Raw genomic sequence first — 16,437 nt, forward strand, 5'->3', positions numbered from 1 at the left:
TTCTTAGTTGTCACATGCAGTATCTTCATTGTGTCATGCAGGGTATTTTGTTATGGCCCAAACTCTGTAGCTGTATTGTGTGAGGTTAGTTGCTCCACAGCACATTGGATCTTAGTTCTCCAACTAGGAATCAACCCATGTTCCCTGCATTTCAAGGTGGATTCTTAACCAGTGGATCACCAGTGAAGTCCCCATCGTTGCAGTTTTAGACAGTTTTTTTAAGTGCCCATTTTATAGGTTCCAGGATGGCTGAAGAAAGAAGCTGACTGGCATCCAAAAGGTAGATCACTTTGTCTGCCTAATTACTGATAAACATACCACAAAATTGAAGACTCATGGTGGAAAATATATAATAGAGAAACAGTAAGAAAAATAACACTGCAATAACTGTGAAAATATTGAATGCAATAACTATTAAGCTACTACTAAACTGAAAAGGGTGCTTCCCTGGTGGCTCAGATAGTAAAGAATCTGCTTGCAATGCGGGAGACCTGGGTTCAGTCCCGGGGGTGGGAAGATCCCCTGGAGGAGGCAATGTTAAACAGCAACCCACTCCAGTATTCTTGCCTAGAGAATCCCCATGAACACAGGAGCCTGGCAGGCTACAGCACATGGGGTCGCAAAGAGTCAGATGTGACTGAGCAAGTAAGCACACAGACTTGAAAAGGATGATCATAGCAAATGTTATACCATTGGTTCCCCCTCCAGCTCTGTTCTCAACCTTCTGTATCTTAGTTTTCATCTAAGGTGACTCATCTTAGGGACAGTGTCCTGTCCCTTCTACTTGCATTTGCACAATTGGTGCCAGCAGAAAAACAGACAAATGTGCTAGGAGTTGTGACTAATGGACCCTGGGTCCTTCTGTGAGCCCAGGACTGGCTGTGCTCCTTTCAGGATGTCTGGTGTAGTCAGCTCTCTCCCCACAGTTTTCTGTCTCACCAGTGAAGTCTCTAGGCTAAAATCTCTGGGGTTCCACTCTAGATTTTCTTTGATTGTCAGAGATTTGGAATTTAGTTGCCCACATTTTAAACTCATCTCAACTTATTAAATTAGTGTCTCTGAAACTGTAGGACTCTTTTTAGTTTGGGCTTGAGGAATGTCTTAGAGTGATAGAAAAGTTCCAAAATTGGATTTGGTGATGGTTACACACATCTATGGGCTTCCCTGGGGGCTCAGATGGTAAAGAATCCACCTGTAATACCTGAGACCTGGGTTCAATCCCTGGTCTGGGAAGATCCCCTGGAGGAGGACATGGCAACCCACTCCAGTATTTTTGCCTTTAGAATCCCCATGTACAGGAGCCTGGTGGGCTACAGTCCATGGGGTCACAAAGAGTCAGAAACACACATGTATATATTTGTTTAAAATCATCCAGTCCATGTACCAACAATGGATGAATTTCATTGTACATAAGCAGAAGATATTAAGAAGAGGTGGCAAGAATACACGGAAGAACTGTACAAAAAAGATTTTCATGACCCAGATAATCATGATGGTGTGATCACTAATCTAGAGCCAGACGTCCTGGAATGTGAAGTCAAGTGGGCCTTAGAAAGCATCACTACAAACAAAGCTAGTGGAGGTGATGGAATTCCAGTTGAGCTGTTTCAAATCCTGAAAGCTGATGCTGTGAAAGTGCTACACTCAACATGCCAGCACATTTGACACTGGAAAAGGTCAGTTTTCATTCCAATCCCAAAGAAAGGCAATGCCAAAGAATGCTCAAACTACCACACAATTGCACTCATCTCACATGCTAGTAAAGTAATGCTCAAAATTCTCCAAGCCAGGCTTCAGCAATACGTGAACCATGAACTTCCTGATGTTCAAGCTGGTTTTAGAAAAGGCAGAGGAACCAGAGATCAAATTGCCAACATCCACTGGATGATGGAAAAAGCAAGAGAGTTCCAGAAAAACATCTATTTCTGCTTTCTTGACTATGCCAAAGCCTTTGACTGTGTGGATCACAATCAACTGTGGAAAATTCTGAAAGAGATGGGAATACCAGACCCCCTGATCTGCCTCTTGAGAAATCTGTATGCAGGTCAGGAAGCAACAGTTAGAACTGGACATGGAACAACAGACTGGTTCCAAATAGGAAAGCAAGTATGTCAAGGCTGTATATTGTCACCCTGCTTATTTAACTTATATGCAGAGTACATCATGAGAAACGCTGGACTGGAAGAAACACAAGCTGGAATCAAGATTGCTGGGAGAAATATCAATAATCTCAGATATGCAGATGACACCACCCTATGGCAGAAAGTGAAGAGGAACTAAAAAGCCTCTTGATGAAAGTGAAAGTGGAGAGTGGAAAAGTTGGCTTAAAGCTCAACATTCAGAAAATGAAGATCTTGGCATTCGGTCCCATCACTTCATGGGAAACAGATGGGAAAAGAGTGGAGACAGTGTCAGACTTTATTTTTTGGTTTCCAAAATCACTGCGGATGGTGACTGCAGCCATGAAATTAAAAGACTCTTACACCTTGGAAGAAAAGTTATGACCAACCTAGATAGTATATTCAAAAGCAGAGACATTTCTTTGCCGACTAAGGTCCGTCTAGTCAAGGCTATGGTTTTTCCTGTGGTCATGTATGGATGTGAGAGCTGGACTGTGAAGAAGGCTGAGCACCAAAGAATTGATGCTTTTGAAGTGTGGTGTTGGAGAAGACTCTTGAGAGTCCCTTGGACTGCAAGGAGATCCAGCTAGTCTATTTTGAAGGAGATCAGCCCTGGGATTTCTTTGGAAGGAAAGATGCTAAAGCTGAAACTCCAGTACTTTGGCCACCTCATGCAAAGAGTTGACTCATTGGAAAAGACTCTGATGCTGGGAGGGATTGGGGGCAGGAGGAGAAGGTGACGACAGAGGATGAGATGGCTGGATGGCATCATTAACTCGATGGACATGAGTCTGAGTCGACTCTGGGAATTGGTGATGGACAGGGAGGCCTGGTGTGCTACGATTCATGGGGTCTCAAAGAGTCGAACACGACTGAGCAACTGAACTGAACTGAACTTAGACCTCGCTAAAGCTAAGAGGAAAAGAAATATCTCAAATATCTGCACTATCTCATGAATTTTGGGCAACCTCTTCGAATACCAGAAAAGGTCACTGGACAATATGATTTGTTTCCTAAATTTTTCTTAAAAATTGTTTCTACATAAGACGAGTCTTTAGAATGCCAGAAAATATTGCCAGTTGCCGGGAGTCAGCGTAAGGGACTCCTCCCATGGCAAAGGTCATGAGGAAGGAGGCTTCGGCATATGCAAAGGCGGGATTGAGCCTCAGGAAACCCCCTGTTCCCAAGCTGCTGCTGCTGTTAAGTCACTTCAGTTGTCTCCGACTCTGTGCGACCCCATAGACGGCAGCCCACCAGGCTCCCCCGTCCCTGGGATTCTCCAGGCAAGAACACGGGAATGGGTTGCCATTTCCTTCTCCAGTGCATGAAAGTGAAAAGTGAAAGTGAAGTCTCTCAGTCGTGTCTGACTCTTAGCAACCCCATGGACCGCAGCCTACCAGGCTTCTCCACCCATGGGATTTTCCAGGCAAGAGTACTGGAGTGCGGTGCCATTGCCTTCTACGCCTGTTTCTGAGCATCTACCCCCAAAACCAGAGTCTGCCTACTTTACTGTTTTATGCTCTCACCTACACCTCTGACTTTATGGGGTGCTGTCCCGCATCACCTCTCTTGGAGAAGGAGTTAACTTGCAGCTCCAAGATAATAAAAATTCCTGGGCGTGACAAGAGTGTTTCAACTTATGGATCCTCTGAAGGTTATCTAGCCTGCCTGAACAGGTTCATCCAGCCACATGTAATTGTTTACAGCCTCCCAACTGTGAGAGGCACGAGATGTTTTAGACTTACTAAAAGCAGATTCTTTTAGGAAGTTAGAAATTATTAGTATAGTGGGTTGATTAGGAATTATATTGGTGAAGGGTTTTTCATTTGTGGGCCAATATTTGCTGCTAAGTCTCCATATTCCCCACCCTTATCATGAATATAACTAGCATATAGGAGAAATAAGTATTAACCTTTAAGATTAATCATGTTAACCTTAGGCTAAATAAATTCCTTTCTTAATTGTTACCCACTACACCCTCACCCTATAGAAATGCAACTTTATCTGGTACCTTTGGAGGGTGGTGCCTGGTTTAAGAAAAATCACCCCTGGAAAATAAGTTTCTGGTGACTGACTGTTATCAGAAAGAAAGGATCATAAAATGTTATTAGGCCCCCTGGCCAGAAGATGATGTAAAACCCCTAAGACCTTTTTGTATACATTTATATGAAGCGCCTGATTTCCACGTGACTTTAAAATTTCCATTTGTCTCTATGTGTAACAAAAGGTATATAAGCAAACCTGAAAATAAAGAAAATCGATCAGTTTCTGGAAAGACTGATTCCCCTGTGTCTTTCTTTCTTGTTCTCCGTTTTCCTGGCTGAAATCCCATCTGGAGTGTGGGTACTCGCCAAGTCTGCTAAGTTTACCCTGGCTTCTAAGATTCACGCGAGAGGGAGCCCAAGGCGGGGCACCCTCCACTATTCAAGTGGCCGCCTGTGGCCTATGTAGGTGGTGCAAATCTCTTGTCTTGAAATTTTATTAGTATCCCACGTAAACCAGGTTATTCAGCCTTTTTCTCCACTAATTTTCCTAGGACGACAACTCTGTCCCTTCTTCGAATTACCGTGGATCCACCGGGGCTGGACCCCAGCAGCCAGTGTTTTTTTCTTTATATTATACTATTAAATTACTGGTATAATTTATAATCACTGTTGTTTTAGGATCAGGAAAGAATTTAACTGTTGAGTAATTGCAAGCTATTATAATAAATCAAACATCCATCTATTCGGGAATATAATTGAAAATTCACCTATTTAAGCTTATGCAAAAGACCAACTAGCTATTATTATTTTTTAAATTATTATTATTATTACTTTACAATATTGTATTGGTTTTACCATACCTCAGCATGAATCTGCCACAGGTGTACATGTGTTCCCAATCCTGAAGCCCCCTCCCACCTCCTTCCCAATACCATCCCTCTGGGTCATCCCAGTGTACCAGCCCCAAGCATCCTGTATCCTGCATCCAGCACTATTTATAACAGCCAGGACATGGAAGCAACCAACCAGCTATTATTAACTCGGCTCTAAGAAGGGTACAATTTTCATTTCCCTGACCTTATAAATTTATCAGGAGGAAGTTTTAAAAGAAAAAATAAACATTATATTAAGTTCAATGTGTGGTGGACAGTTGAGAAATTATGTGTTATCTTTGCTCAGAAATTAAAAATAGCATTTCCTTTGAGGTTTTCACCAGTGGATGAAACTGTGAACCTGTTGTATGTTCCTTGAGTGGAGCATTTGAGGACAGTCTCTGATTAGGAGTGGGTTTATTATTCTTCTCTTATTGCATATTTAAAAAACAAAACATACACCTTTACATACACATTCACCCACATTTGAAGATGCAAGATGAAGAAACATACATGACCTTGAATATACAGTCGAAGAAAAGGAGTTCTATCCAAACATTTCAATTTAAATGTCAAGGTATGGAATTCAAGTGTTTTTTTTTTTTTAATTGTTGTGGATTAATATGCGTGAGGATTTATTATGAGTTGATATTCATATGCCCCTTCTTGGATCACTGCCTTGTCATGGTGAAGGGGTTTGAGAAACTTCGTAAATCTATGAGCCCTGCCATAGACATGAACTTAAGCAAATTCTGGGAGATGGTGTGAGACAGTGCATTCCATGGGGTTGCAATGAGTTGGATGTGCCTTGGAGATGGAACAATAATATTCATATGAATATTAATGTGGATAGAAGTTTCCATTATTCTGTTTTTTTTTTTTTTTCTGTTCTTGGACTGTTTCATTTTTGCGATATTTCCCATTCTCTGTCTCTGCGTCTATCTTTTCTCTCTTTCTCTTTATTATTATGGGACTAACAGCTATTTGCTTTGAAGTAATATTTTGCCTCATATTATTAAGGATATACCTAGGAAATATACACATCTAGTTAAAATTAATAATTAAAAAGTGAATCTTTGGTGCTGGTCATTCACCTTTTTACCATTTATAAAATAATGACATTTTAAAATATCAACTTTCAATTCAGCATGTCAAAAATTTTAAAATATGTTTTTCATCAGATAAAAAAACTTGTTTTGACAATAGAGATATTAACATAAAAGACCACAAAATGTAGGGGCTTTTCTGTGAAAACTTTTCTCACATTCAGTTTGTAGATGGCATCTGTAAACCAAAATGTGTCTTAGCACAGAAAAAGAGGTCAGGAAAGTGTAAAATAATAAACTTGCAACTCCTACTATTTTAAGTGGCACATGCTAATAATCATTATTTACTAATATGTTTTGCTGGTATTTAGTAAGTTTTGCTAACATTTTGTAAAGTTGGGAATTAGACATATGACATTTTAATCTAATCAACAATTTTATATTTTCATCTTTTTCAGTGTTTACCTAAGTATTCTTGCTTGTTTATTCTTCTGAATAATTTTATAATACACTTTGCAGACACTTTCATTAGAAAAAACAAAATAAAAAACAAAGAGATGTAGTTTTATGGTATATTAAATGCTTCCTAATTTATCAATCAACTTAAGGAACTTTTATCTCTGACATTTAGCCTTCAAAGCACTCATGGCTGAATTTCCACTTGTTCAAGACTGTATTCATGATATACTGATTTTTTGTTTGTTTGCTTTTTATTTTGGTGATGTGTCTCTGTTAAGTATGATATTAGCTTCCTTAGGCAAAGAACTGTTCTCTTGAAAAAGTGCCCATCGATTTCAGCTTTAATTTTTAGAATAAAGTGATGGATATTATCATTTGGTTTTTTTTTTTTTCTGTAAGATGATGACATATTTTCCCCAAGCTTTATGAATATGAGATGAATGGATTTCTTACTATTGAACAGCTCTTGTATTCCTAGAATAAATTCACCATGATCATGGTATGTTTTGACTACTACTAACATGTTTAAGATTTTTGTGTGAACACTCTTAAAGGTCATTGGTTTTTGCTTGTTTAAAATACATTTATTTTTGATGGTAAAGTGCTTGTGTTCTAGGCTTCTAAGTTAAATTATACCACTTCTCAAGGTAATGAAAATGTTAGTTTCTTCATAATGCTGAATTTAACATGTCTCAAATTCATATTTTGAAAGTTATCCCATGATACTTATGAGAAATAATTAAGTCTGAGTTGAATTTGAATAAGCTTCCACACTCTTTATCATAACATTTTCTGATAATCATTTGTTTGATTTTTAAAATAATGGCATTTTATTACATTGAAATTTATTGACTATCATTAGTACTATATCAAAATACCCAAAAGCAATCTGGGAAATGTAAAATATTCCTTAATTGAACTCTGATAAAACTTATTTTACTATTTTTGTTAGTATTACTATAAAAGAAAAGGTGTGCACTAGTTCCCTGAGATACTGTTCTGTGGTTTATTACTGGTTTATACTGGTTCTTGACTGGGATTGGCAACTTCAAAGGTAGCTTTTCTCTTCCCACCATTCTGATCATCCAGAGTAGAATCATTGCTAAATAAGATAAATATGTATTTTTCTGTTTCCTTAGGTTTTATGTTTCTATTCCCTAATATTCTATGATATTCAAAATCTATATTGTGTACTACCTTGTTATTACAATTGCCATCACTTCACAAGAATGTACTTTCCAAGCTAATTTATGTGATTAATCTGTTAGACTGTTCTGTGATGTCACACCGATATAAAATCTTATTGGGGATATCTGGAGGACTAAATGGTATTCTAGTTTTGACTTTGATCACCCTGAGTCTGTTAGGTAAGTTAAAAGATCTTAATTAAATTAAAATATGAAAAATGTTTGCTTCTTATTACTCTTTTCATATTCATTCACTCTTCTTTACACTAACAAAGATTTAATGAGATTAAATTTAAAGATTTAATGATTTAACTATGTATAAAGCAATATATTATACCAACAGTAACATATTGATTAAGTATTCGAATCAGGTATGTATCTTGTCTTCAAGTGGCATACAGTTTACTAGGAGAAAAGTGTATGTAAGTGTGTGTGTATGTAATGTATTTGAAATCATACTTCAGGATTTCTTAGATATCTGTGAGTAGATTGAATTACATTATTTTTCTTAAAAAATTATATATTGTTATTTAAAGTTGAATTCAGTTTACTCTTGATTTTGTCCAAATATTTGCTGAGCAATCTTTAGACTCCAAACATTGCTACAAATCCTTAAAAAAAAGAAAAAAAAAGGAATAGTCATGGTGATAAATCTCATATTTTAGTGGAGAAAACATTAAAAAAATTAGGGTAGACTGGGCTAAATACAACATATAGAGTGAAGTAAGTCAGAAAGAGAAACACAAATTTTGTATATTAACATATATATATATGAAATCTAGAAAAATGCTACTGATGAACCTATTTGCAAAGCAGGAATAGAGATGCAGATGTATGGACTTGTGGACACAGAGAGGGAAGAGAGGGTGTGATGCATTGAGAGAGTAGCATTGGCATATGTACATGACCATGTGTGAAATAGACAGCTAGTGGGAAGCTGCTGTACAGCACAGAGAGCTCAGCTCGGTGCTCTGTGATGACCTAGAAGGGTGAGATGGCTGTGGAGAGGCTCAAGAGAGAGAGAATACATGTATATATATAGCTAATTCACTATGCTGTACAACAGAAGCTAACACAACATTTGTAAAGCAACCATATTCCAATAATTAAATAAAAAAGGAATGAAAATGCACCTGTTGGTGCACTTAAAAAAATGCATGGAAAAAAAAAAGAAAGCATGGAAAGAGCATGCATAACCCCTAGAACTAGAACTTTGCTTTATTTATTATTGTATGACAAGTTCTTAGGACAATGCCTGGCACAGAATAGATCCTAAGCAAATACACGTGCTATACTTGAATTCATTGTGTAATAATTTAATTCATTTTTCATTAAACACAAACATATTTTAGAAGAAAATTTATCATTATCCCTTATTTCTTGTTCCAATCATCTGAATTGTTGTGAAGAATTTGTCTCTGAGACATTGCCTAGAGAAGATGTTTTCCCAACCTTAAAACAATCCTCTTTTCAAGTTTCTCAGGAAGTGCTGCCAAAATGCCTAAAAGAATATGATTCAAACATCACCCAGCATGATGATACTGGATACTTGGAAGTCAATAGTGACACAAGAGGCAATATACATAAGAAAGATGCAGGCCACTGTGTTTCAAGAGCTACAGGTCATAAAGGTATCTCTCAAGGCTTTGGCCTCTATCACTTTTAATCATTTGGATTTTCTAAGTTTGAAAAAATATCCCATTGAACAGGTATGTAGTAGACAAAATTAATGAAGATTTGATATTAATCTACTTTTTACTCAAAACTTGACTCACATAATTTTAATTTTTTGTTGTTGTGGGAGGAGAGCTGTAGAACAACATTAAAAGCCCCTTCCCTCTAGGAATTTAAAATCATATTGAGATATATAAACATGGAAAATTAATTTTGATCGTAAGGAATGATGTAAATAAATTTTTTGCCTCATTTATCCTTTTTTTCAAATACAAAATGGATAAAAATAATTGTATCTAACAGGCTATCTGTTATGATTTTAAAGTTAGAACTTCCAACCGTCCAGAATTTTGGGAAACTGTTCTTCCTACTTTCAACTTTTCTTTTAGTTTAAATTTTTAATACTTATTCTTTGAATCTTTGACTTTTATTTGATAGTTTGATATATGAAAAAGGTACAGTTGATTTATTTTATAATTACTTGTCAAAGAATTTTTCTGAAATCCACTAGTTTACAGTTTCCTTATCCCATGTAAAAATGTCATATGTATTATATTTACTTATTAACACTCTTTTCTTTCAGACTACCTGCCTGTTTACATGTACAAGTCCTTATCCAATTGAAATATTTTGATTTTACCACTTTTTTATACTCTGGCTATCTAATTTCTCATTATGTAATAAAACTTTTTCAGAAGTAAGAAAGCTTTGATGGGTAAACATAGGATCAAATAGATGCCATTAAGCATTCATTAAAGTCAGTCTAAATACTGCATAATTAACTATAAGAAATTAATTTCCTGTTAATTTTCTTACTGAGGAAAGGTTAACAAATATAATTATTTAAAATTAAACATCAATGGTGTTATGACATTCAAATGTGCAACTATCATATCTATCTACTTCCAAAACATTTTCATCACCCTAAAGAGAAATCCCACACTCCTCTTTTCATTTTGGGGTGAGAAAATTATTTTGGAGTTAGATAGGTGTGCATCATGTTTGCACACTTTTTGGATGTTCTAAAACCCATGGCTTTTGTACTTTAAAATGGCTAGCATTGTGAATTTTATGTTACATAAATTTTGTCTCAGAAAATAAAGAGATTGTAAAGGCCAGAAGTTTGAATAGATATGTTGATCCGTGCTTATATTTTTATATTTTACTGCATTTTTCTTCATTGTTATTCTGAAAGTCTGTTTCGATTTGAGAATGCCTTAGCTTAAATTTAAGAAAATCAAAAGACCTGCAATTATAAAGAGGATGAAAAATTGTTATTCATCTCAATATTACTTAATATCAAAAAGGAGATATTAAAAACAAGTTACACACATAAAGCAATGAGAAAGATTTCTAAAACTTTATGTGGGTAAATGCTAAGCAAATGGTATAGATAACAGTTAATCTCTCATAGCGTTGCTGCTGCTCCTAAGTCGCTTCAGTCGTATCCGACTCTGTGCGACCCCATAGACGGCAGCACACCAGGCTCCCCCATCCCTGGGATTCTCCAGGCAAGAACACTGGAGTGGGTTGCCATTTCCTTCTCCAATGCAGGAAAGTGAAAAGTGAAAGTGAAGTCGCTCAGTCGTGTCTGACTCTTAGCGACCCCATGGACTGCAGCCTACCAGGCTCCTCCGTCCATGGGACCTTCCAGGCAAGAGTGCTGGAGTGGGGTGTTATTGCCTTCTCCGTTAATGCTATATATATCTTGACTGGTACATATTATTGTAGTAATCATATTAGATTATGACATAAAAAAAAAATCCCTTTATATCTGTCTAGGTTTTGCTTCAGACTTCCCACGTGGCAATAGTGGTAAAAATCTACCGACAATGCAGGAGGCATAAGAGATGCAGGTTCTATCCCTTGGTGTGGAAGATCTCCTGGAGGAGGGCATGACCACCCACTCCAGTGTTCTTGCCTGAAGAATCCCATGGTGGCAAAGAATCAGACACAACTGAAGTGACTTAGCACACACACACACAGGTTTTGCTTCATCTTACGAAATTAATTTTCTTGGGACTTCCCCTGATGGTTCAGTGGTTAGGAATCTAAGTTCCAATGCAGGTGACCTGGTTTAGATCCTTGGTCGAGGAACTAGGATCCCAGATGCCCCAGGGCAACTAGCCCAGCATGCTGTAACTACTGAGCTTGCATGCTACAACTAGAGAGAAGCTTGCATGCTGCAATGAAGAGCTAACACAGACAAAAATATAAAAGACATATTTTAAAATAAATCAGTTTTCTTAATTTTCATGGACTCTCATTTGTATTTTGGATACCTTGTCTGAGTCTGAACAGTTTGTTATGATTTTATCATAGCTCTACTCTTTTTCATACAATATGCAAGTATTTTCACTGTCAATTTGTAGGAATGTGCTCATCAGAATGGCTGAAATATCAAGAAAAGTGCTATTGGTTCTCTAATGAGATGAAAAGTTGGAGTGACAGTTATAGATATTGTTTGGGGGAAAAATCTCATCTACTAATTATTCAGAACCAACTTGAACTGGTAAGTGGTTTAGTATCAGGCTTATGATACTTGCTGTTTTGAAGTTAAAATGGCTTATCTCAAATTTCTTCCCACCTTTTCATTAAATTATCTTTTATCTTGGCTACTGAACTTTTGGTGCTCTTTTAAATTCTGAGCTGGAATCCAGTGCTTCCCTTGACTTGGGGTAATTATGGTCTGAATATTGATGTTAAATTTGCAAGTAGTGGCAGCTCAGCTGATAAAGAATCTGCCTGCAATGCAGGAGACCTTGGTTCAATTGCTGGGTTGGGAAGATCCCCTGGAGAAGGGATAGGTACCCACTCCAGTATCTTTGCCTGGAAAATTCCATGGGCATAGGAGCCTGGTGGGCTACATGGGGTGGCAAAGAGTCAAACAGTCAAACAGGACTGAGCCACTTTCACTTTCACTTCACGGTGTATGTCCTGGTAAATGATATATAGTGAAAGCTGCTCGGTTGTGTCTGACTTTTTGCAACTCCATGGACTATACAGCCCATGAAATTTTCTAGGCCAAAATACTGGAGTGGGGAGCATATTCCCTTCTCCAGGGGATCTTCCCAACCTAGGGATCGAACCCAGGTCTCCTACATTGCAGGAGGATTCTTTACCAGCTGAGCCACCAGGGAAGTCCATATGATATATAATGTATGTGTAAATAAGATGATTGACTAGGATAAGAGTCTTCATGTAGAGTGTGAGTTGTCCAGTAGAATTCTAAAATCTTACTTAGTATGTCTAAATCATTAAGCTATCCTGTTCATTTAATTACTCATCACCCACTTTTTAGGCTTTTATACAGAAAACTCTAAAACAATCAAACTATGTGTGGATTGGGCTTAACTTTACTTCCCTGAAAAGAACATGGACCTGGGTGGATGATTCTCCTTTGGATTCAAAGATGTGAGTCTTTCCCAAAAGGCAATATGATCTATTGTCTATCAGAGAATTTATCTCCTTAAAGCATCTATAAACAAATCAAACAGAACTCAAATAGTTCTTGGTACTAAAGAATTTGAAAGGATGAAAATGAATGTTGGCTGGAGTAATGACAAATTTCGGCTTGGTTATTAAAGCAAAAGCACTTGAAAACAATAATGATTGTTCACTTACTGATTTTAAAAACTACTCACACTTTATAATGGAAAGGTACATTGGAACAATGTAGTCTTCTGCTTTCAAAGTTCTCAGTACTTTTTAAATTTTTCTTTTTAAAATTAATTTTATTGAGCTATAGTTACTTTACAATAGTGTGTTAGTTCCTATTGTACACCTAAGTGAATCAGCTGTACATCCTTGTTTTTGGAGTTCCTTCCCATTTAAGTCACCTCAGAACCCTGAGTAGAGTTCCTGGAGCTATACAGTAGGTTCTCATTAGCTACCTATTTTATACATTTTATACATGGTATCAATAGTATATGTATGTCAGTCCCAATCTCCCAATATCATCCTCTCCCTTTTCCCCCTTGGTTCCTTCCCTGGTATCAATGCTTCTTTTCATTATTTTAAGTAATTAAAAAAAAAAAAACACTACATGGTTTTTTTGAATTGTAAGATCATCACAATGCTAAAAAACAAATAAGAAATACAAGACAGAACAAAATAATCCTAAATGCTCTCAGCAGCTGCAGGAGATTATTGAGATTTTGAAAATTTTATGAATGCTTTTGTGCACTTGTATTAATTTATAAAGTTATATTATACTATAGTAGGATCAGTAAACTCAAATATTATCCCTATGTTGGTAGGCTAAGTAATAGTGCCCCTAAATGTTCTAATCTCCAAATTCTGTGAATGCTACCTTAAGTCTAAAAGGGAGCTCATGAGTGTGATTAAATTAATAATCTTGAAATAGAAGTGTTATGCCGGATTATTCAGGTGGGCCCAGTGTAATCATAAGTCCTTATGAGAGGGAGAAAGTAGGGGCAGGCTTGGAGGATATTTGAAGATAAATGCAGAGGTCCAAGTTGTCTGATAGCCAAGGAGTGCAGGCAACCTCTAGTATCTGCAAAAGACAATGAACAAGTTTTTCCCCAGCACCTGCAGCAGACAGCTCCAAAGACACTTGATTCTAGTTCTTTAAGACCAGCTTTGAGCTTCTGATATCTAGAACTGTAAGATAAAAAATTTGTGCTGCTTTAAGCCACCAAATTTTTGACAATTTGTTACAGCAGTGATAAGAAACATTCACTATGGTAACCAATACTATTGGTTAATGAATACTAGTGTGTTATTGTCCCTTCACTCCTGTTTCATTATTAAATATTACTTATTTTCTATCTCTGGAGAAGGGAATAGCAACCTACTCCAGTATTCTTGCCTGGAGAATTCCATGGACAGAGGAGCCTGTGAGCTACAGTCCATGTGGTCGCAAAGAGTTGAACACGACTGAACGACACACACATTTTCTATCTCACTGCACTAAATTAATAAATCTAAGGAAGTCAACTGAAGACATTATTTGGAATGGAGAATAAAATTATGGGTGAGATCTAAGTTGTATCACTGGACATGACCTGACTGGCTAGTTATGAAGATGCTAACTTAGGTTTCTTCCTCATGCCAAATCTACTAAACACTACCTTTAGGATTGAGTTTTAACTCTGGACTATGCCTAGGGATTTTTGTTCAAAAACATTCAATACAAAATTCAAGCGTAAACATATATAAATCCAAATGTAGGTGTATTTTCCAATATGAAAATCCAACACTTACTTTTCCCTATTATTCTGGAAGCTTTGAAAATCATGCATATCTTTTTTGTGACCCCTTCTTAAACCTTTTTTCTAGGTTTAAATAAATTCTTAACAGAATAAATCACTAACAGTACAATATTTTATATATAACTTCATTATTGTATTCAACACATCACTTTCTGGATAAGTATTACAATAAGTGTATAATTTACTTAGGGTTTACATGGATCAGATCAGTTTGTGGCAGGTGAGAATTCTACCATTGAACCACCAATGCAAGCAGGTCAACTTGTGTACTAAGTTCTTTACAAACATCTAGTCATTTAACCTCTGTAACAACATAATGAGGTAAATATTTATATCACTGTTGTACAAATGGATATGAAAAACCAAGAAAGATTTAATGAGCTACCCATGTGACTTACTCCCAGTTTTTAATCTAAATGGATGACATGGAACAATGGAAAGAATACTAGGATAGAAATGTGAGCACAGATTTCGTCTTAGCTCTGTCATTTACAAACAGACTTTGGAATTCTCTATCACAGACAGTAATACTAAATTACTGAGGTATTGAAATGTTTCATGACTCTAAGTGTTTGAAAATGCCTTAAATATTTGAATCATCTTTTAATTAAGGGAGGTTTTTAACTGAGAACAGAATGGATGTCTTCAGCAATGATGATGAATAATATTTTTATCTTTTCCTTTTCAGATTTTTCATAAAAGGACCAGCTCAAGAAAATAGCTGTGCTGCCATCAAGGAAAACGGAATTTACTCTGAAACTTGCAACAGTGTTTTCAAATGGATTTGCCAATATTAAAATTTTAAAAGTGACAGTATGTTATCAAGGATCAAAGTTTTGATCTAACATGAATCTTTAGGAATAAAAATTTAAAATTGCAATTAAACACCAACCTGGTTTCTCTATTTTCCCTCAGTCTTGTTCATGGGTCCTAGTCACAGAGGAACTCATGTTAACAGTCTAAAATATACCCTCTGATTCTTTGTGTGATAATATAATCTAAAGTGAACCTATACATTTATATTCATGATGTAATTCACCTTTTCTTTTACAACAAATGTGAACAAATTATATCTGCTTTTCTGTTATTTTGCTTTTTCTTATTGTTAACAATATCCTATGAAAATTTCATATGGTTCTGAGTCACATCATAGTGTGACTTCCTATGGGGCTTCCCAGGTGGCACTAGTGGTAAAGAACGTGTGTGCCAATGTAAGAGAAGATGTAAGAGACACAGGTTCAGTCTCTGGGTCTGGACGATCCCCTAGAGGAGGGCATGGTAACCCACTTCAGTGTTCTTGTCTGGAGAATTCCACGGACAGAGGAGCCTGGCAGTCTGTGGTCCATAGGGTCGCACAGAGTCAGATACAACTGAAGCAACTTAGCATGCATGCATATGGCTTTATATTTTACACTCCTTTATTGATGAACATTAACTTTAACTTTCTTTTCAGACTTTTGCTTCTATAAACTATGCTGCAGCATTCTGAATATCTTTTTAAATGGTAGCACTTTTATTTCTATGAGATTTTAAAACTGGATATTCCAGGTAAAAAAAAGTGTTAATTTTTTTGGTTTGCTGCTGACTTTATGCAATTTTAATCTAAATTTAGAAACTTTCAGAAACTTATAAAAAGATTATATGTACAGGGGAAAAAACTTACTTTTTCCCCAAACCTTTTGAGAATTAGTTGCCAATTTGATAAATTTCATTATAAAATTTCAAGTATCATTGGATATTTTCATATGTATTTCCTACAAAAAAAAACCCCTACTTAATTAAAATACAATTATCAATCAACAAATTAATACTGACACAGTACTACCATCTCTAAGTCTCTATAACATTTTCCAATTGTCA

At 36.4% G+C, this 16,437-nt stretch overlaps 1 protein-coding gene across 1 annotated transcript; it reads left to right on the forward strand.

Annotated features, from left to right (window-relative positions):
• The first annotated feature begins 5,394 nt into the window (after nucleotides 1-5,394).
• Nucleotides 5,395-15,635, forward strand: KLRF1 (killer cell lectin like receptor F1). The gene is made up of 6 exons (XM_040235132.1): nucleotides 5,395-5,554; nucleotides 7,751-7,849; nucleotides 9,145-9,300; nucleotides 11,716-11,855; nucleotides 12,645-12,757; nucleotides 15,266-15,635. Exons 1-6 carry the CDS (start codon nucleotides 5,470-5,472, stop codon nucleotides 15,372-15,374), a joined length of 702 nt encoding a protein of 233 aa, XP_040091066.1. The 5' UTR covers nucleotides 5,395-5,469; the 3' UTR covers nucleotides 15,375-15,635.
• Nucleotides 15,636-16,437: the final 802 nt, after the last annotated feature.

The sequence above is a fragment of the Oryx dammah genome, unplaced genomic scaffold (genome assembly GCF_014754425.2).
Source record: "Oryx dammah isolate SB20612 unplaced genomic scaffold, SCBI_Odam_1.1 HiC_scaffold_29, whole genome shotgun sequence".
In the NCBI taxonomy this organism is placed as follows: Eukaryota; Metazoa; Chordata; class Mammalia; order Artiodactyla; family Bovidae; genus Oryx; species Oryx dammah.